The 22,939-nt window shown below is 40.8% G+C and overlaps 1 protein-coding gene across 3 annotated transcripts in view; it reads right to left on the bottom strand.

Annotated features, from left to right (window-relative positions):
* PBX1 (PBX homeobox 1) overlaps positions 1-21,245 on the bottom strand; it is a 329,301-nt gene extending 308,056 nt beyond the window's left edge. Inside the window, exons 1-3 of one of the 3 annotated variants that reach the window (XM_036754029.1) lie at positions 20,806-21,245; positions 20,632-20,659; positions 17,224-17,297 (exon numbers count right to left, since the gene is read on the bottom strand). In XM_036754029.1, coding sequence (XP_036609924.1) covers positions 17,224-17,297; positions 20,632-20,659; positions 20,806-20,818 — 115 coding nt within the window. In that variant the 5' untranslated portion in view covers positions 20,819-21,245. Of the gene's footprint in view, positions 1-17,223; positions 17,298-20,631 lie in introns of all 3 variants that reach the window. The other 2 variants (XM_036754028.1, XM_036754030.1) reach the window with 2 other exon arrangements.
* Between the last annotated feature and the right edge of the window lie 1,694 nt (positions 21,246-22,939).

Raw genomic sequence — 22,939 nt, 5'->3', positions numbered from 1 at the left:
TACAATAAATCTGAAAAGGCAACCTGGAGATGGACTATGGTTGGGCTTTAAATGCCAGGCAGAGGAATTTACTTCTTATCTTAGGTAACAGGGATCCACGTTAGATCTTAGATGGAAGAAAGATGTACACAAATGCCTATAGTAAAAAGGAGAACGAAATTATTTCCCTTATACATAAGTGGAATCTGGCCACCCACCTCTGGATTTTTACTCAACATCTATCCTCCTGTTTGGAATGCAAAGAGCACTTATCCAAAAGGGGCCTACCTCAATGATGGGAAGAGAAGATGAAAAGGTGTGATTCACAAGAAGAAGAAGGGAGGTACTAATGGAGAGGCAGCAGAAAGAGAAGCCAAAGAAGACAAGACAAGAAAAACATTCCTTAACATCCTTGACTCTTTCTAAAAACCCTAAAGCTACGGTAAATAAAAAAAAAATTAAGAATATCTCAGAAAAAGTGGTGGTTGCCTTTAATCTGCCTATCAAAGTAAGCACGTGATTTACAGGTAAAAGAAATCAGGTAAATAAAAAGGAAAACAGGTAAGGGGCATGATGCCATTCAGCCACAAACATTCTCCCCCTTTCCCCTTATTCATGAGGCATCTCAGTCCTTCCCCTCTGTCCACCAGCATCACAAACTGGAAGAGAGGTGTGGGGTTTGCCATCAGGGGATGCAGGACATGACCAAAGTCCATTTTTCAGAAAGAAGAAAATTTCTGTGGGATAATAAATGATTTTTTTTAAATCATGGAACTACAGTCTGAAGGACTATCACTCGATGGGAATGAACAAAAACACCCATCTGAGCTTCCTAGGACTTCCTAAAGGAAAACCGTCAACTTTGGATAGCAGAGCTCCCAGTCCTGGGATCCATGCAGAAAAATCTGCTTCTTTGCTACTCCTGGTTCTGTTTTCAGTCCCAGACAATTCACAGTCACTCTTTTCCTCAGCCCCAGGGGCTTCTAGCACCCTTCCACTCACATCAACAAAACAGGACAAATACATGTATAGAGTCACACCTTAACCATCCACTGCCTGCTCTCCTTCCTAGGCTGACAGCCAGGACAGACAGACTGGGAGTCTGTGTGTTCCAGTAGCCAGAGGCCCCACGGGCCTGCCTGTCCCAGTAAGTCGACCGCACAAGCCCCCAAGCTGGTTTGATCCAAAGAGACAGGCAGCTATTTCCTTACCAGCAAAGGGGCTGGGGAAGGCTCAAGGAGAAAGCTTTGTGCGCACCATCATTCAGAGTATCATAAACCTTAAGGAGACAGGCAGTCTAATTACACAAGGCCTGAAAAGGCATTAACTCAAGGCAGCTCTTACCAGCAGGGAAAGAAGGAAGCAGAAGAAAAAGAAGAGGGGTGGGGGTGCATGAGAAAGAGGATGCTAACCATGAAAACTTAATTGGTTACAGTAATGACTATAGAATGACACAGAATGCAAAAATTATCTACATTCATTTATGACATTTAATATACATATGTGCACACACATATTCAAACGATGAGGAAAATTCATTCTGCCTTGTAGAAACTATCACTGTTTGCTTCCTTACCAGAGAGAACCCTGGAGCACAGAGGTAAATTTCACCCTTGCCTTTACTATTCCTCCAGCCCAGACAACATAGCTTAAGCTGCCCAGGTGAGCAAATGTCACAGAATGCCTATTCAGCAGGTGGTAAATTCCAGCTATCCTGGGAAATGCCAAGTGGTCCCAGGTCCCTGGTTTGGTAAATAGCAAACTGGACGAAAGGGGGGTAGGGGTGGGGAGGACTGCCTTCGGAAGGAGGAGGCCCTGAACAGGGGCGAAGGAAGGAATGGAATAAGAAGGAAATGAACAGAAACAAGACACAAGCATTTTCCAGGCTGACTAGACAAGAAGTTGGAGAACACCCTGCACCAACCAAAACCTGTTTCTGCATGTAATCACCTAGTGTGAAAATGAAATGTTAGCTCAGAACGAGGGTGACCTTTAAAGCCACCCTCTACCTCCAGGAGCTGAATAACAATGTCACTTAAGAGGCAAAGTATGCCGCAGGAAATAGTCTACACTCATCTAGTTTCTTCTCCCTACCTCCTACATAGCTTTTCTTCCAGGCCCTATTTCTCTACTCTGTGACACTCTATCATGAAATTAATAAAACTAGTGTTAAGTAATGTTTTTCATAGAAGTTCCAAATCGATTAACACAGTCAGGTCAGGCTATTCTGGCATCTTCCATGTTTGATAATGGGAAACTATTCTTCTTTTGTTCAACAACCTTCAATGTCCCCTTACTGTCTATGCCCAGAATTCCAGACCTACCTTCTCCCACAGTTGGACACCAACCTTAACTTTTAAAGGATCCAAGATATAAAGCTACAAGGGACCTTAGAATTAACTCAGTCAGATCCCTTATTCACAAACCTGGGCTTTTACCCCTGAATTTAGTACCCTTTCCACTGCAATATGTTGCTTCTCCTATTTTCAAGTTCTCCACACAAACCCAATACTCCAGTCAAACTGTACTATTTACTAATCCTCAAATCCATCATACTTCTCCCAACTTCCTCACTGTTCTCTGACTGAAATGACCTCTTCTACTTCCTACTCATTCTTTAAGGCCTAATGTATATGGCATCCCTAATGTTTCCTCTTCCTTCCCCGTCTAAACCATATGCACATCACATTTATACAATCACACACTGAATTGCATTCTAACTACTTGAGTATATGGCTTAACCTTTCCAATTAATTATAAGTGTGAGACTTTATTTCAAACTCCTTTGTTCAAATCTGACCTCAGACATTCCCTAGCTGTGTGACCTTGGGTGGGTCACTTAACCCTGTTTGCCCCACTTTCTTTATCTGTAAAATGAGCTGGAGAAGAAAATGGCAAATCACTCTAGTTATCTTTGCCAAGAAAACCCCAAATGGGGTCACGAAGAGTAGGACATGATTGAAAATGACTGAACAACAAATTGTTGGGAAGGTTTTCCTTATATCAGGCTCTAATCTGCCACCCTCTAACTTCTACTCATTACACCTAGTTCTGCCCTCAAGGATTACAAAGAATCCAACTAAGTCCTCATCTTTGTGACAGCTCTTTAGACATCCAAAGATAATCACAATACTCAGCTTTTAGGTAAATATACCAAGCTCCTTCACCTAGTTGTTCCTCATATCACATGACTGAGTTCTCTCTCCATCCTGGTTGCCCTCCAGCTCGCCAGACGTCCCTCCAAAAAATAAACAAAAAAGATGCAGCACATAGAACTAAATAGACAATAATATATCTGGTATAGCAAGAGCAGCACAGAGTGTGATGAAATTAGAACCTCCCTTTTCTGGACACTACACTTCTGTTAATGCTGCCTAAGGTTACATTAGCTTTCTCGGCCACTGTATCACACTGCTGAGTCACACTGAGTTTGCAGTCAATTCAAACTCCTAGATCTTTCCCCCTGTACTCTTGTTAAGCCAGGGTTCCCCTGTTTAGTGCTTATTCTGATTTTTTTCAATTTAGATTCATCATTTCCTATTTATTTCTATTGCATTTAGTCTTGCTAAATAGTTGGTCTACCATCATTTTGGATCATTCAAAGAATCAGCTACACTTCTTGGCTCTGTTATCCATAAATTTACTAAGTGTGCCATCTATATCTTCACCCAGATCTTTCATAAAATGCTAAGTAGAACAGGATCAAGAACAAAGACCTGTGGTACATCTTCGAGCTAACCAAAGGTTTTTTTTATCTTTGTTCTGTGGGAACCCCTTTGGCAGCCTGGCAAAGCCGATAGACCCTTTCATTCTCAGAATGATATTTTTAAATGCATAAAATACAATTACAAAGGAAACCAATTATATGGGAATATAGTGATCAAAATATTTTAAAACTAATTCAAAGGCCCCAGTTGAAGAACTTATGCTGTAAACTAACAATAATCCATTAAGCAAAAGTATTTTAGTAGAAATATAGTTACTGAGTCAGTTTTGAATCCACCAAATCACCAATCATCTAGTTATGAGAGCGTGAGAAATGGTGCCACATGCTTTACTAAAATCTTGCTAAATACTTAATGGTATTCACCCAATCCTATCTAGTAACCCTGTCCAAAAACCAAACAAAAAATAAAACCTAAGTTTAGACCCATAAGGCTTCCTCTTACTTAAGCCACAATGGCAGAAATTTCCAGTAATCATAGTTTCCTTTTCAAAGTGCTCACAAAACATCTATTTAGTAATCCATTCTAGAATTTTCCTGGAGGTATCCATCAACCTGCACTGATTTAAAGTTTCCATTTTCCCCAGGATAACACTGGTCCGTCTCCAGTATCCTGGCACATTTTCCCCAGTTCCTGAAAGATCCCCAGGATCATGGGAGAAAACTTAACTTTGGTACATAAATCACCTCCTAAGGTGACTTATCACAGGAGGGACTCAGTGCATTTCAAAATAATAATAATAGTAGAACAAAAAAGGAACAGAACCAATTCACAACTCCCATCAGCTGAGTGTCCCCCAAAAGTTTAACATATAAACCCAACAAGGATTGGCAGGTTGTTTTAAATTTTGCCATTTAATTCATGGGCTGTAAGAGTTGCTTAACAGAGGCTATAGCATATGATGTTTAGAAATATTCTAGCAATCATTAAAAATTAATATTAGTTTCAACTACCACCACTTACAAAGGGACAAGGTTCAAAGAAAGGAAGTAAAGGAAAGGCAAGAACTATTTATATACCGGGGAGGCAGATATTATTGAGTGGCCCACATGGAGGGTACTGAGCAGATTTTCTCCTTTAGCAAGGGCAAGCATGTTGGACCTTCAAATCAAGGTACAGCCAGTTCAATCAAACTAACCAATTCAACTCATCAAGAACTTCTTAAGGGTCTACTATGTGCAAAGCCCTGTGTTAGAAATACAAAATAAAATTAAAATAGCCCCTGTCTCCAGAGTCTAGAGTCTGTTCTCATCTCCAGTAAAAAAAAAATCAGTACTAAATATTTAGAAGATAATACTCAATAAGGAATTAAAACAGGTGAGAGGATTTACCAAAATGGGAAAACAGGAAGATTATTTTCTCTAAGATTATTTATTGTTGTTGGGACTTTATTATTACTACTATCCTATATTAACAGCAATAACGTCATGCCCACTCTTAGAGTTATAAGATCGTATCTTCAAAACTAGAAGGCATCTTTGAGGTCGTCTATTCAAATCCCCCACATCTTACCATAAAGAAACTGAGATCCTGAGAAATTAAGTGCATTGTCCAAGAGCAAAAAAGGCAGTAAGCACCAGATCTGGGATTTGAACTCAGATCTTCTAATTACAAATTCAGCACTCTTTCCATCTACACAATAGCCCTCTAGTGTTCTTCCAGGGAGATTAGAGGTGAGAAACTGATCCTGGAATTGATTTCAGTTCTTCAGCCTTAGGATCAAGCCTGGGACAGCACAAATCTACAGAGGGGAAGCCTTCAATTTAGGTATACACATAAGGTGATGGCACCAGTTAGCTTTCCTGACCCTTATCCTCTCCATAATAATAACAACAATAATCATAATAATTAGCATTTGTAAATATTATTTTATGCTCACAACAACCCTATGAAGCAGATGTTACTATTATCCCCATTTCCATTTGCATAATAACCCTATAATTCTCTCCCAGGGTTATTGGAGGTGAGAAACTGATCCAGAATTAATAATGATATCAATTCTTTGGCTTTAGGATCAAAGATTAGTACAAATCTACACAGGGGAAGCCCTAGATATGAATGGATGCATGGTGTGTGTGTGTATGTATATATGTGTATATATATATATTATATATATATATATATAGTGATTGTAGTAGTTGGTTTTTTGACCCCCAACCTCATCCTTGTAATAATAATGATGATGATAACTAGCATTTATAAATATTTTATCTTCACAACAACCCTATGAGGTAAATATCATTTTTCCCATTTTACAGATAAAGAAACTGAGGCAGACAGAGGTAAAGTGACTTTCCCTGGGTCACACAGCTAATTGGTGTCTGAAGTGACATCTGAACTCAGTTCCTCCTGACTCCAGGTCCAGTGCTCCATCCATTATGACATTTTAACTGCCTTAACTTCCAGCCAATGGAAAGTTTATAAAAAGTACAATGTTGTACCCCATCAACCAGCCCTGTAAAGTAACAATGAAACATAGTAATATATATAGTAGCAGCAGCAGCAAAAGTAGTAGTAGCAATAGCAGCAGCAGTAGTAATAGTAATTAATTATGATAATAATAAAAATTCAGACCATGGTTTCCAGTGTAGGCTTGCAAGTAAAAAAAAAAAATAGTCCGGGTTAGGTATGAGTATGATGACGGCCCCTTCCTGACTTGGCTCCAGCAATCAGGGTATAAGGAGACAACAACTATGCTGAGAGAATTTTTTAAAGTGGTTATCCATTTTCCCAAGACTCTTGTAAAAATAAGGCAGATTAGAGGCCCCTCTAGTTATTTCTCTAAGACAGAGAAAGCGGTTATGGAAGAACAGGGTATGTTTGCAGAACTCAAACCTGTTTCAAATGTTAAAGAAATCAGACCAAGCTTAACAAAAACAAATGTCAGCGTTGTTTAAAGTAAGCCAAGGTTCTTTGGGTTAAAAAAATCTCTCCAGAGGAAAGAGGACATGAAGGCTGCTGTTGCTGCTGCCGCTGCCGCCCTCTGTAGGAATGGAGCCAGGGGAAGAGGGTAAGGCTTCTCCAGGGACTTTGGATTATAAAGTATTTGATTCATTTAATACAGAACCGCAGAGCCTAGGGAGAAAGAACCTGCAACAGACACTCACATTCTGCCTTGTGGATTTCACTCCTGTACTCAAAACAGCCACCACTCAGGTCTGCGCTGCACCGGCCCTTGCATACAGGAAAAGTCAGAGCCGAGTGGATCTGAGCCTGCGTCAGTCCCCTGAGGAGGACGGGCAGCAGCAGCTCCCATGCAGGCCACAGAGAGGCCATGCTAGTCCATATTAGGAGGTTTTTAATAAAAGCATTATGGCTCCCGTGTGTTTTCTCTCAGGGGAATCTTCTCCCTTTACCACCCTTGGAGCAGAAGGAAGCTTCAAGGAGAGGGACAAGAGGGGTCAGCTGTGCGGGAGGAGTCTAATAAAGGATGGGGAAGGGGAGAGGGAAGAAATACCCAGGGGGCCAGATCCAGAGGCACTAGTCTATGGCACGGTGCCCCGGGGCTCAGCAGGATCCCTCAGAAAGGAGACAGAGGCACCATGGATGAATGGGGAAATTAGAAAAAACACAACATAGAAAGAAAACTCTTATCTAGCGTCTGAGAAATCCTGCTGACAAAGAAGCCGAACTGGAAGACAAGAAGCTGGGGAGTCAGACTGCCGGCCTGTATAGACGGTGTCTGTGTGTCCTCTGCCCACACGGTGGTGGTCCTTGAGATTCTCTTCACTCCCACTCTAATTTATGGAGCGATTTCTCTTACTTAAGTGGGAGGGGACTGACAGGAGTTGGGAGGGGGGCTCTATATGAGGAAGGGAGACCACATTGGGGGTAGGGGAACAAGAGGTGGGCTATGCATTACTTATGTCATATATGACATGTAAATCAGTCCTGTGGTTAAGTAAACAGATTTGATATGGGGGTTTCTGCCCTCCCTCCACCAGCCCCCACTTCTGAAAGGCTAATTGTGAAGAGTGCACTGCGGGGGGTACTAAGACGCCTGTCTACCAAGACCCAGCTCCCAGCGTTATTATCCTGTCTAAAAAGGAGGCCTCACTTATTAGCCCAAGGTCATGTGACTTGCTACCATGTTCATCCACTTACCATCTTTTTTTTTAAACTTACCTAAGTTTCCACTTAGCAAGGGGACCCCTTAACCCTTTTCAGTCTGCTCCCCTATCACTTTTCTACCCTTAGAATCCTGACATTCCCCCTTTACCTCTTACTTTCTCCCTCCTTCCCTAATTGGCCTCATGACTAAAATGCTTACGTTTACTCATTTACTTACAAAATGTCTTGACATAGCCAGCCCCTGTAATTTATACCCTTATACTCCCCACAGCACCCCACCACCCACCACCATCCTGATATTGCCCTGAGCAAAAGGGCTAGAGGTTATAGATGCTGGAGGTAAGGAGGCCCTATGCAAAAGGAGGTTGCAGTCCTGATACCTTGACCTTTGTTTTTAAATGATTACTAATATGGGTATGTGGCTCTTGACTAAATGACATCCAATGAAAAATTCTCAGAGGTCAACTAACACACAATCACACACACAAACCTCTTAAAGCGGTTTCTCATACGAGACGTGGGCAAGTCATATTCATGTGCAGGCATTTCCTCAGGCTCATCAGTATAGCTTTGGGGAAGCTTTCCTTGTTATCAATAAAAGATAGAGGCATAGAGTTTCAAGTCAAGTAACAGTGACAATTACAGAGTGCATCTGTTGGAATAACAAACACTCCAAGACTCAAATTGGCTAATAAAAAAATTGTAGAAAAACCCTGAGCTACAGAGAAAAATGAACTACCACATTCATCCTCCTCTCCCCTAAACAGCACAGGGCCACCAGGTAAACATTTTCTTTTCTACCCAGCTCAAAGCATGAGATAAACTCCATCTTTCTAATCTCATTTACTGACTACTATATTTTAAGGAAGCCAAGTCAATAGAATGTCAGAGCTGGAAGAGACCTCAAGAGCTAAGGCAATGGAGGTTCAAAATTTGCCCAAGGACATATACACACACATACACACACACACACACACACACACACACACACACACACACAGAGCTAGGACCCTCTGTTATAATTATTATACTGAATTCTGCACAGGCTTCACATCAGGCATGTGGGGGACAAGTATTACTTCCATTTTACAGCTGAGTGAATGAGACAGAAGACAGCAGAATAATTTACCAAAGGTTACTCACCAAGTTTGCACTAAAAAACCAAGCCCAAATCTTCTAACTCCCATTGGTAGGTCCTATTTCTTCACCAACAAGAGTTCTACCATCCATCCATCTATGTATTTATTTATCCAACTATCCATCCACTCATCTATCATCTATCATCTATTTATCTATCTATCCATCCATCCATCCATCCATCCACCCATCAATCTATTTATCTACTAAGGCCCAATATTTCCCAAACCTACTACACCACCTCAATTTTCAAAAGTGATCTCCAGCCCAGAACTGGGTAGACGTGAAGCACGGACAAGAAAACATTATTTTTTTTTGAATCATAGGATCAACTAAATGAAAAAGAATGCCTGGAGCACACCTAAGATCAGTCTTGGAAGTACTATGCTGAACAATGCATCTCACAGCTTCAACAGGATTATAGCCATTTTCACGTGACAATATAGAAAAAAAACTGGAGGGTTACAAAAAGAAGGAGAAGAAGGAGGAGGAGGAGAAGAAGAAGAAGAAAAGAAAAATAAGAAGAGAAGAAAAAGAAGAGAAGAAAAAAAAGAAGAGAAGAAGGAGGAAGAAGAAGAAGAAAAAGAGAAGAAAAAGAAGAGAAGAAGAAAAAGAAGAGGAGAACGAGGAGGAGGAGGAGGAGAAATTAAGAATCAAAAAGTATGTTTCTGAAGTTCTCCAACCTGGATCCTCTCTCACCTAAGCCAAGGACTTTGCATAGAGTTCACTACTTGCTTCCATGTGCTTTTATCATAACAAGCGAGATAGCAACACCTAAATAAGTCACCCTCCTTTTAGGGACTCCCCCAGGTTTCATGAAGGTCAAGAAAACAACACATGAAGAGGAAGGGTCAAGAAAAGAAAACAGAAAAATAGCAAAAGGGAGAAAGAAGGGTAAGACATACACAATACCCACCTCAAAATATGTTTTGTGCAATTTTACTGCAGAACACAGTAAAAATGACCATGAAATAATATCAGATGTTTCTATGACTCTGAAAAATTTAACCACCAATAACTCTTAAACCAAATTTTTGTACTGGAAAAGGGAAGGCTGGGGAGAAGGGAGGCTCCCACAGCAGGACTGCTTTGTCCTAGTTTAAAGAGCCAGCCAGAGTGCAAGGGTAAATTGGGGGCCTAATTGATGCCAAATTGAGGATTGGCCCGTTTTGCAACCAGTCTGGTGTTCTTTTCTTTGAGTTCCAAGGACTTTCCCAGCAAAGCTGCTGTTGAGGATCTTTTTGTTTTCTTTCCTCATGCTGACAACCTTTTAGAGACAGGGCTATGGCCCAGCAGCACCCAGGTGGGGTGGGAAGTTAGGGAGATAGAGCCAATGAACCTCGACCTGCCACATTAAACAGCAACCCACAAAGCAGGGTATCAGACATGCCCAGAAGACCTTCCAGTGTGCACACCTCCCTTTACCACCAGCCTCCACCCCGGGTAAAAGAAAATCCCTGTTCTCTTTTAGTAGAAATTCTGCTAATTAAAGACTTATTTCTTTGTAATAAGGCTTTATTCCTATTTAAATGTAAATATACCACCCAAGAGGTGGCATGTTAAAACTTATCATTCATTTACACTTCAGTGTAAATAAGTTTACCAGATTTTGAAAGCAAGTTTTGCTGGGGAAAGGCAGAAAAAAGAGAAAAGAGACCCAGCATGAGTGCACTGTATGCATGAGGAGGAAAAAGAGAAAGAAAGGATGTCACTGAAAGTTCAGAGTTCAAAGAAAAGGGTGGCTGAGGGTCCCAAAGATCAATGTTTCCTCTACTTTACAATTCTGCCTAGGGCCCCCCAAACTTCTGTCCAGCGCTTTTTGCTTAGGCTCGGGATAACATTTTTCCTAAATTAAGGGACACACGACAACAGGTCCAAATGGTTATCCTATGTCAGCTCTATATGTATGCTTCCTGCTTTCCACAGCCACGGGTACTCACTCTCAAAGACAAGTGCTTTCAACCTTACTTCATACACAATTCCTGAGTCAGTCTCCAGAGCTAAAGAAAAAAATGCCACTGGCAACACATTCAGCTCTAGATTTTTCGAGGTTATTGCCCCATCTGAGGAATGTGCAAGACCTTTGTTATTCTTCCTTGTTGCCCTTTCCTAGTTTCTCTCTCAAGTGCTTTCTACCCTCCCAGACAGGTCTACATAATTCGAATTAGCACCGCCAAGAGACAGTGGATAGGAGAAATAAAAGGAAGTCAATCTCAAATCCAATATATTGCTTTTTGGTATTTCTGATAAAAGATTCAGCGAAAGATACGGTTCAAACCGTGGATTAAAAGGCAGTTACTGAATTATCAATGTCCATTCCTATCTCTCATTATGATGGATAATTAAGAGGTAGCTACTGTCATAATCCAGAAGATGGGCTTCAGGACCAAACTATATACTTCTGACCAATAAACAACAGAGTCAATTTTCAGGATTTCAACAGGCCAGCAATGATCGAGGAAAACGCTCAGATGCAGAGAGGACAAATATGGACCTACAGGAATCTTCTATGGAATAGATATGGAAACACTTTTTTTTTTTTACTAATGAAACAACTGACGTGAATTAGTACATTCCTGCTAATTAAAGGGCACCCACCTGTCCTGAAAGAGTTAACCATCACAAAGATATGTGAAAAAGAACAGGCCATTTGCTCTGATACTACTTTCATACAACTATTACAGCATATTTTGTTTATATAGACCAGAGAATCTGAAGCTCTTTGCAAACATCTCATTAATTCTCTACCAGTTTTTATTTATCAATTGCTGCATTCATTAACTGTCACCACACCCCTCTTGGTAGGCTGAGGGGGAGAATGTCAGGAGTAATTATCCTCATAGGACCTGTGCTGAACTGAGGAGCTCAAACATGTAGGATGTCATGCCCAGGGTCACAGAACCACACACGAAACGGAACTGGCTGAGCCCAAGTTGGAACTCTGGCCTTTGGACTCTCAGACTGATGCTTTAAAAAAAAATACAAAAACAAACATCAAAACACCAAAGCTGTAGGTTAGAGCCTGCCTGAGCAAGTTCTCAACACAGCAAAAACCATCTAAAAAAAAGATGGAAACTAAAGGTAAAAACAAAATTTCCTAACAATGATTTTAGGACCCCAGGTCTCTTAAAGAAACCAGTACTGTATTTTAAATATGGGGGGAAAAATAAACTCTCCTTCATTTGAATACGTTCTGAGTTTGGTTTTGTTCGTTTGTTTGTTTGTTTGGAGATTTCTTTTGAAACAAAAATAAAGTTCACCCTCTTCAATGAGGACAGAGACTACAGAGAGAGACAGCTGTGGCCATGCATGCCACAGCAGCAAACAGCAGTAGAAAGGGCCTGAGTACCAGCAGAGAGCTGTAATTATACAAGCAGGCAATGCCACCCTCAGCCCATCCAGAGCTGTAGCCCATAGTCCTTTCTCTTCACTGAGAACAGAAAGATACCCATACTCATCCTGGGTGACTATCTGTCCACCTGGGTGCCCCAGAGGGCACTGGAGACAACAGCCAAACCAAACCCTCTTGGATAGTAATCCTCTATCTTCACACACACACACACACACACACACACACACACACACACACACACACACACACCCTTTACATATCCAATTCCACTTCCTTCATTTTGCCTTCAATCTCTGTTTGCTTAGTCCCACCCCAACCTCCCCCCCACACACACACGTTAAGTCCTATATTTCTGGAATTGACTATGGCCAGGACACTTCTGACACCATGAACCTTCAGAGAGTTAACGATAACTAAAGTCACAATCCCTTTCTCTCCTTTTGCCTTGCTAAACCCATCTCTCAAAATGCATTACATAGACATTCTGCCTGAAACGTTTACTGAGAAATAGCCCATGATAAACTCATCTTACTCCATGTCCCACCGCCACAGCTCTATTGCTAGAATTGATATCTCTAATAAATAATATACTCCCCAATCATTCTACCTCTCCATTAAGTACACATTTTTTCTGCATACAGTGTTAGAGTGAAACTTTGTTCTTGTAACTTCCATTCTTTCTTCTCTAAAAATAACAATATATATTTTTATAAATACACGGGATTTGACAGTGACTCCTTAAGCTTTCTCATCAGAAAAGAAAAAAAGCTAAGCTAGCATTTGCCTGCTAAAGACAAGTGTCTCAGAAAAGTCACTCCTGCCACCTTGACTCCCAGAAGGAATCTGATCAGAGAGCACTTTAGATCATTTGGAGTTATTTCTCTGCCCCTGCCCAAGGCCCCAAACCATCAGATACATTTCCTTTGCAATAGACAGCTTCTCTCCACAATACCCCCAATGCACCTACCACACACACACACAATATTCTCCAGTACTTTAAAAGGGGGGAAGAGAGAAACCCCATAATGTAACTGCCATATTAAAAAGAAAAGGCAAGCAAGAATAATAAGGAAGGGTGTCAGAAGTGAAATACGGTACTAGGCATTTAAAAAAAAACACTACAGTTCTCTGATGGGGGTGTTAATTGAACACAGAGAGAAAAAGAAAGAAAGAGAACAAAGGGGTGTTAAGGAAAAAAAATTTTTACCTCCTCCAATGATTTGATTTAACTTCGATGCAGATAATGCACAGAGGAAAAAGGGCTGCAAAGTGCCAGATATAGCTATTATGTTCTAAAATTAAAAACTATTCACAACAATTGCAGCTATTCATTGCCAGCTATAAATATTCTGCTTAGTAAACTGCACCCAAAAAAATTGAGTGTTTTTCCTACTTTTAAAACCTCCACGATTTTGACAAAGAAGACAAATAACAGGGGATTCAGGAGAAAAAAAATATTCAAGGTCTTTTTAAGAAATGGAATTTCTTTGACGCTTTCTCCTCCTCCCCCCCCCCCTTTCTCCCTCCTACCTCTGATCCTACTGCTAATATGTCAGATGACAAGAAATAGTTCTTAAGACCAAAGGCAAAGAGTCATATTAAATGGCCCCATATCCTGTATCCCGTCTCTCTTATGGGTCTCCACAATAAGAAAGTAGAATAAAATGCATGCAGCTGAAATACAGGCTGATACAGTTTTGTTTTGTTTTTTAACAGCTTGTCAACCAAATGTTTTTGTTAGTGTGTGTTTTAATTCTTATTAAAGAGGGGGAAAAAGACATCATAACAATCTACCCGCACCCTGAAGCAAAGAGCCTCATATAATTTTTTTTTTAACATACCCACAGTGATTTTGGTCTTAAATACCGATCAATCAGTTGTAATTTAGACAGTGCTGCCTGGTTGCTGTTTTTTAAAGTTCTAAAAAGCATATAAGTCAATGTGAGTGAGTTTTCCTCTTTACCTCTCAAACCTTCAACAAAAAGAACTAAAAATAACACAAAAGAATAAATCAGTATCACGACTACTGTGTTCTTCTCCGAGTTGTCCATCTCCTAACAATAATCTAAGTTCAGGAATTTGGCCCAGGCAGAGTCAAATATCAAAACTTTAGATTGACAAAGAAAACCACCCCAACACCCAGCCACTCTACAGCCCACAAGATGGAAGCACCAAAATGCTCCCTGAAGGAAAATGAGGGTAAAAGTAATGCCAATAAGAGCCCTCCAAACAACGAAGGAATGAGTGCACTAACAGAATCACTTCGGCATCTCTGTGTCAAAAAGAACGCTTGGGCAACTTTACAGACATTTTATGTTTCTCCGACACATTAACCCCATGAAAGATATGCCATCACATCAGGGAGTCTACAGCAGCTCACGTACTAATCATGTTCTGGAATTGGAAAGGTTCTTTTCAAGACATCATAGGTAACTCCTACCTTACCACGAAACATTCACACACCACTGGGATCTACCTATTTCCTACTGCTATGGGACCTCTACGTTCCCCATTCTGGTCCTTCAGAACACAAGTTAAAAAAAAAAGACTTAATTTTTAGCTTTGCCCAGAGCATTCCCTTATCCTGAAATCTGTCTTTACATTTATTTCCTCTTCAGCGATGCTAACTCACCGTGACCAATAGTTCCTACCTTTTACAACTCACATGCTTTCAGAGTTTTTTGTTTTAACCAGAAGAAAAGATAAACCTTATTTAAAGCAAACCTCTTTTTTTCTAAAACCATAAATATGTTTACATCATTTTTTTAAATTGACTCTAACCCTAAATGATGTCTTGGGGATTTTTATTCTTATGAATACAGTGACTTCTTATCATGACAGTACAGCCAATATTAAAGAGACAGCAACCTAATCCATACCTGTAGTGGAGCTTTAGCCACACTACCTAACTTTGACCTATTGTCCCAAATAGGCTTTAATCAGAAGACTAGAATGGAACACCTTCATCACTATGTAAAGTTTAAGGGTTCTGACTTGCATCCTGGCACATGAAATGTAATGAAGTATCTTCAGAAACTACGCTCTCTTCAGACAGCCTCATCACATACAACTTTATGCCGCTTGTTTTCGGTTTTGAGTCTTCAGAGCAAAAAATCAACTGGGAGTAGTATCCAGTTTTGATTTTCTTTTGAGTGAAATGGATACCAATGGCTCAAATATTCAAAGCAAATATCATCAGGGCAGATATAGAGGAAAGAGGGAAAAATAATGAAGAATAAAAAAGAGGAAGAGAAAAAGCCAGCTACATATAAACTCAGGTATTTTTGTCTTCACTATCAGGAAATAAATTCAAAGTATGAGGCATGTTAGCTGCTACCACCACCCCCTTCCCACCTCCACCACCAAAAAGAAAAAAAAAAACCAAAACACACTGCTTTGAAATGTGTATACACAATCTATATAATCTATTACATAGTCTCTAGAGTAATGTAATTAACAGCTTCCCAATAAGGTTAGACTTTGGCAATGCAACCTTAAGGACTTAGGCGGGTTGAATGTCACTGCTTAGGTGCTTTGTCTAGGTTACGAGCTGCACAAATAACATTCAACAAAGGATTGTAGTCATTTTATATCTACTTCAAGAGTCCAATAATCACATTTCTAATCAGTTTCTCATACTTTGAAGCAGTTATTTATTTATTTAAGAAAGGGCATGGGATGCAGCGCTCAAAAGACAGCTATCCAGGGTGCCCTCCTATTCGCCCCCCTCCCCCTTTTATGTGTAACTATCAATGTATATCAACCGGGCATGCAATCATATTTATTGTCACTTTCATTCATGTCATGCCCTTGCTTATATGGTTTAGATATGAATTATTGACTGTTATGCTCCTTGTTGTAAAAATATATAAATAAATAAAATGTCAGGTACTTTACACTGCACTAAAATGAGAGAGTCAGGTCGGAGAAGAGGAGCCCTCTTCTTTTCCATACCTGACCCTTCAGTACCTCCCCACCCCCATCCCCAATTCTCCAGCTGCCTCCTTAATTCCTTGGTCTTCCAAGACAGGAATCTGCCCACCTTGGAAAATCAAAGGACTGAAATAAACAAACAATAGTATTTTGCTAAATGCCCTCCCCTAGCATCTGTTGTTTAAGAACACCTCTGATTGATGCCTGCTATTTTTTAATTGTTGCTTTTAAAATTTAAATGCCCTCCTGGGATGCACTATAAGTGCTGTTAGTCCAAGGTTTGAGGTCTAGAAAGTAGGAAAGCAACAGAATAAGTACTCTCATGTCATTATGCCCTCCTAAACCCAAAAATCTCCCTGCCATAAAAATGATATTACCTTAAACTAACCAATCACTAATCCTTACATTAAGGTTTCTGCAGAGAGATTTGACAAGACACCCTGGGTTGGCTTTCCCAGTAAGCAGCTGATTTGGGCCTTTTAATTAGGAGAAAGGAGTGAAAGGAAAACTTTAAAAGCACCCCATTCTCAATAAGATACATTTTACTATCAATCAAAACATGCTCTCCCTAGGAAATGGACTTTCACTTTCAGAATGTCTTTCTCCAAAAGCCTCGCCATTTTAATACATTTCCCCCCCTTCAGGACGCATATTTTAGCCCCAGTTTTAAGAAAGCCAGAGAAACTTGGGGGATGGGGAGGACGGAGAGAAAGAAACTCTTCACAGTGAAAGCTACAAACTCACTCTCTATGTAAATTTGGTGTTTTTTTTTCTAAAGGCAGTCTGGGGATATTCCTATATGTTGAAAAATAGGGTTAATTTGGAAAATAACCGTGGCCTAGTCATATCCTTTATTCTGGAATTCTAGTACTTAAATAAAAGGTGCTAGATAACTCTGATTCATTTTTTAAAAACTTTTTTTTAAAGAGAAAATAAGACTGCCTCTATCAGAGGGCAAGAGGTTAGGGAGGCCATTTGGCCAAAGAAAGAAAGAAAATGCTTAAAAGGCTAGAAACCCATCCCTACCTGTTTTCTCTTTGATTTCGCACAACACATTAAACAAGGCAGGCTTCATTCTGTGGCAGTTTAAAGCATGTTTCCTGTAAGAAAGAAACAACATTATAGAACGGCAGCTTTAGGTGAACTTTCAAGATCAAATTGCTGATAATGCACAGGGGGAAAGAAAAATTCCAAACGTTTAGCCAAAATTATATCCTAAGCATAACTCTGTGGCATGCTCCAATTGGTTTTATGACTTAATGTACAGAGTCCCACCACGGAAAAAGAAATCATGTTAATTAAGAGAGGGAAAGGAGGGGGCTTAACTACAGAACAGAATGAACCTAAATTATGCCTGTTTATGAATAGTTTTTAAAAAGCAGTTGCAATAAAGTGGCCTTGCTAAACCAATACTTCTACCGAGGGCAATTAGCACAGGCAAAGGCAAATGTATGGGTTAATAACCCTGCCCAAGCTCTACTTCTTATTCAACATCCACAGCTTTAAGGTCTTTCCTTTTCTTTCCAAATTGAATTCATCCGTGTGTTCAAATTCATTCTGCAGACACCCCCTCCCCCCACATCCTCATAAACATAAGATGCTTGAAAGGTCTTCTGAGCAGAACTGTCAATTTATAAAATTTCAGTCCCCAAGTTAAAGACTATGGAAATGCATTGCCAGGGGCAAACATACACATATGGGGAATAAATTCATTTCTCTATGTTCACATTATACCTCTTGTGCACACACAGCTTATTTGCAGGTGTTGAAATTCAATTATTTACAATTAGGACCTTGCACACATTGGGGGAAAAAAGGAACCAATTCTGCCTTGTGGACTGGTTCTTTGCTTGGTTGTTTTTATGCTCAGCATGAACTTGAGAATTAAAACAATACCTTTTCTCTCTATTTTTCTATGTAATTATTCATTGCAGAAGGATTTTTTTTTCTTTTAGTGGAAACAAAATACAGCATTAGTCGGCCCTTGAATTAAGGGACTTCTGTTTACCAACCAAAATTAACACGTAAAGATTAATATAAGCCTCTGGCACTCAAAACACATGCTTTTTTTTTAAATCCCTTTGAAAGTTAAAAAATAGATATGCAATTAAATCAACTCTTTTCTCCTAGGAAAAAGAACCCAGAAGCACGTTGTATATTCACTGTACAGAAGTCCTCCAGTCAGACCGTGAAAGTATCCAAATAAGCATATGCCTTTGTACCTAAAATATATACTACCTATTCGACATATTTCATAAATAATAAATGCCTTCGGTCAAAGAATGAATGAGAAAAAGGAAAACTGGACACAATTTCTACTATTTACTAAAGACACTCCTTATGCTTAGCAACCAAGGAGGAAGTAGTAAGGTGACAATTTCAACAACCTCTTCTTGGTGGGGGGTGAGGCGAAGGGAAGGAGTGTATCTTTCTGCAGGTATCAATGCCTTTTCATTTGTTTCTACAAAATGTTTTTTATTCTAAATGTATCTGAATACAAACAAAAATAATTGGATAGTTTTAAAGGGTTGGCATTTATATACCCTGCCTATTGGATCGTGGGGGGAGGAGGGAGAGGATAAGAGGCATCTTTTTTCCATCCCAACAGCAGGTCTAATCTCTCTTGCACTACTGAAAGTGGTTAACTCCAAGATGAGTTTTTCCCTAGTTTTTCCCTAGTTACTTACATACATACGTAGACATACATACATACATGATGTATAGTATCCACCCACCTCAAACTTATTAAAGTAGTTTATTGGTATGTGTGTTTTTCTGAAACAATGTAATGAACAATTTGTCCCAGTTCAGAGTATAAAGGCTAGTGAGAACTCTTACCACCCCTACCATCTTTTCTTCAGATCATAAAATTATAAAAGGCACCAATGAATTCTAGAGAACTACACCACCCACCCACCCCCATCACTCCTTTTATATTTGGAAAAGGGTCTTTAAACCTTCCCAACTTTTCAACAGCCTCTTCATCCCCCTACTTCTGAGTTACGTGTTGCATGTGCTTGCACCTAGAATAATACAATAATTCATTCACAATCTGTGCTTTTTGCTGATTCTTCTCCAGTTATCATTTCAAAATTCTTCCCTTTCTCAAAATATCATGTAATAAAGACTCAAAATAACCAAATGATTTAAACACTGCTGTTCTATTTTTTTTTTTAAAGAAAAATTCTTCAAAAGGTTTCCAAAGTTGTTTTTGTTTTTTTTTAAAGATACTTCTGTGACTGATTCTGCTTTTCAAGGCTGGACAACCCCATAGACCTAAGTGGAAATTAGACTTCTTTATTTTGTTTTGGGATTTTTCCCCCCAGGAGTTTGGGAAGAGAAAGCTTTTGATCCGAGTTATTGGGCATTTTGTGTTTTTATTTTGAAATCCAGTCTCCTAAAATGCCAGAGTAACAAATATTAATTCCCTGGCGCTGGTTTAAGTTGAAAAACTGCACTTTCGCTCGTTGTATTTCCTCAAGGAACATCCTCAAGCCCCGTGGAGTCAACATATAGATATCCAACCACAGTCTCAGTTATGGTTTCTAGCATCCTACCTTCAGGTGCTCCTGAAGGAAGAAGACAGGCAAGAGCAATCTTGATTTCTGTGCCTTTTTTTTTTCTTTTTGAGGAACATACATAGCTGGTTTATGTCAGTGCAGCTTAGGAAACTGACCCAAATTAGAATTCAAAACCCAAGTGATTTTTTTCCTGAGTCTTAGAAAGCTGATCAACAGATTTACAAGCAAAATTCCATTTTTTCTCCTTTCCACGGCCCATTTTTCCCCCTAAAGAGAGAGCATTAAGTATATGCAAAATATTCTCTGGATAGCTGACAACTACTGACAAAGAAATACCCTGTTCCACACACAGAAGGGAGGTCGTGGGGGGAAGGGAAGGAAAAGAGAACATGGAAATTAGAATTTGTTTTTCCTCCCTTGAGTCATGAAAGAAAATCAAAAAGATCTGAATTAGACAACATATAATTTAACAAATAAAAGTGTTCTTGGGACATGTTGTCCTGTAAAGTGGGGGGGACCCCACAGGAAGATGGGGAATGCTGTTCCAAACTTGACAATTCTGCCTTCTGTGTGTGACTTTTTTTTTAAGGCAGTAAAAAGTGCCGAGGGCCGTGGTGTGATCAGCTGGCAACATTATCTGTGTGCCTCGGTTTATGTGTTCATATACATACACACATATAATATGTATACAGACACATCACGGCATGGACGATTACACTTTCAATAACAACACTCCTGCAAATCTTACTCCTCCGCCATGTAGTTGCTCCACAAAACGGGAAAAGAAATAACCCGAAAAAGAATACGCTGTAGTGATTCAAATCCCATTGTTCCCCACGCCCCCTCCCCGAAAAAAAAATAAACAAACAAATAAAACCACCCAAGAAATGAAAAAGAAAAGCCTCAATCTCACCTGGCCTGCGCCTCGTCCAAACTCTGGTCTGTGATGGTCATAATTTGCTGTAAAATGTCTCCAATGTCCTGCTTTCTCCCTCCCTCCCCCTCGGTCCCTCCAGCCCCATCCTGCAAGTGTTGGGACAGGCCGGGGTGTCCTGCCATCCCCACCCCAGCATGGGAATGCATCAACCTGGGCTGATCATCCATCTCCAAAGGCGACAGCAGCCCCTGCTTCCTCCTCTTCTCCTCTGCTCGGCTCCTTGGAACTACCAAGGCTTTTTATCGTTCAAGCTGTCTCCAAATCCTTTTCAGAATAAAGGGGGGGGGGGACCAAAAAAATCCCTTTGCCTCTTTTAGAGGATGGTGGGAGGATGGGGAGTGGGGAGAGGAAGGGGGGGGCGTGAAAGGGTTGCAGGGTGAGGGTGGGGATGAGGGCTGATGAGGAAGGGTGTTGACTCCAAAAAGCAAGAAAAATAAACCACCTTCCCACTTGGTAAAAAGAAATCAGAGCTGGATTTTGGGTTGTTTTTAGTCCCGGCTCCTTTGCAAAGCAGAAATGGGCTCTCGGAGCTTAAATCTGTGGCTTAATCCTTTTGCAAATATGCATTGATCTGGAGAAAAGAGAGGAAGGCAGGGGGATTGCAAGGCAAACTTTCCCCCCCACCCCCCGCCACCCCCCACCCCCACCCCCAGCCAGAGTGATCTCAAAGGGGGTGGGCTGTTGCAAAAGCCAGATCTCCCCCAGCAGCGGCAGCAGGCAAAGCAGAGAGAGCCTCCCTTCCTCTCCGTGTCTCTGCAAACTCCAGCAGCCCCTTCTGCCTCCTGCTTTTGTTTAGCTCAGGCTCAGGACTCCTGAAACTGACACAGAAAACCACAGCCGGAGAGGAGGAGGAGGAGGAGAAGAAGGAGGAGGAGGAGGAGGAGGACGAGGAGGAGGTGGAGGAGGAGGAGGAGGAGGAGTAGGAGGAGGAGGAGGAGAAGGAGGAGTGGGGAGGGGGTGGAGGGAAGGCGGGGAGGGGGGGAGGCGGGGAAGCTGGGAGGCAGAGGAGGAGAGAAGGAGGGGAGGAGGGAGACTAGGTCCCCGCCCCCCTGCCCTGATTGGCCATCTGAGAAAAGACGAGCCCCTCCTCCTCCCTACTTTCCTCACATCACCTCCTCCTCGTCCTCCTTCTCCTCCTCCTCACCCAGTACTCTGTCAATCAGAGTTCAGAGGTGGGCTGTAAAGGAGGCTGAGCTTACAACCAAGTCTCCGGTCCTTAAAGGTGCCACTAGTATGATAGTTGCAATTCAATTAGGCAGTTTCCACTTTTCCTCCTTCTAGAAGACGCAGGTTTTACCAGGTTCTGTTACCGGACGTGGGAAGGACGTGCGTGACTTTACTTAACCGCAAGACGATCAGAGCAATGTGAAAAGACTCTGGACTCTCTTTGGGAATGGTCCCCCATCCCACCCCACCCCCGTCACCCCTCAGCCATAATGTTTTAAAGCTCGCTTCTGCTACATCCTCGGAATCCGGAGGGATTACTTAGGGAGATAGTTTGACAACACTGAACGAAAGCAAAAAGAACGAATAGCGATTCTAAATAGCCAGAAGGACAAAATCAAATGTATTGAGGAGTTAGTCACAATAACAAACAATAGGCTTGTTGCATCAGAAGTAAATTAAGGACAATAAAACTAAATAATGCTGAAGAAGCACAAATTTTAACAAGGAGGATTGTGTCAAATAAGAAAAATTCAACTTTTCTCCCCATCCATGCTTCCCCCCTCCTCTACTGGAAAATTACTTCTTAGAACTAGACCCTCATGGCACACATTTAAGTAGCACTTTGTGTTGGAGGTTTACAAAGTACTTTCCTCACAAAATCTCTATGAGAAGAGTAATGCAAATAGTATAGTCATTTATGATGAGGAAAAAAAAAAGATGAAATAATTTGCCCAATGTGACCCAGCTGGTAAGTATTGAAGCCAAGAATGGAATCAAAATCCTCTCACTCCAAACTCCAGGGCTTTTTTCATTCCACCAAATTCCAAATAAGTATTAATAAGAAAATAAATAAGCACTGAGAGTCAAATCCTAAGTATTTTTTAATGTAGTCCTGGAACTGGAGACTGGAAAGAGGAGGGCAGATTGAGTGTCTCTTTCCCTGTCTGGGAGAATTACAGGAAAGTTATTTAGCCACCCAAAGCCTTGGTTTCCTTATCAGCAAAAGATAAGGATTGCTGCCAAGTAGCACTTGCTAGGTGCTTTGAGACCATCAGATGAAAAATGTTATTCTTAGCATCAACCCATTACCCAGTCTCCTTCCCACTCATTAGCACAA

Source organism: Trichosurus vulpecula, chromosome 4, assembly GCF_011100635.1.
Source record: "Trichosurus vulpecula isolate mTriVul1 chromosome 4, mTriVul1.pri, whole genome shotgun sequence".
Classification (NCBI taxonomy): domain Eukaryota; kingdom Metazoa; phylum Chordata; class Mammalia; order Diprotodontia; family Phalangeridae; genus Trichosurus; species Trichosurus vulpecula.
Note: the sequence above shows the minus strand (reverse complement) of the source record. Positions and strands in the feature narration are given on the sequence as shown.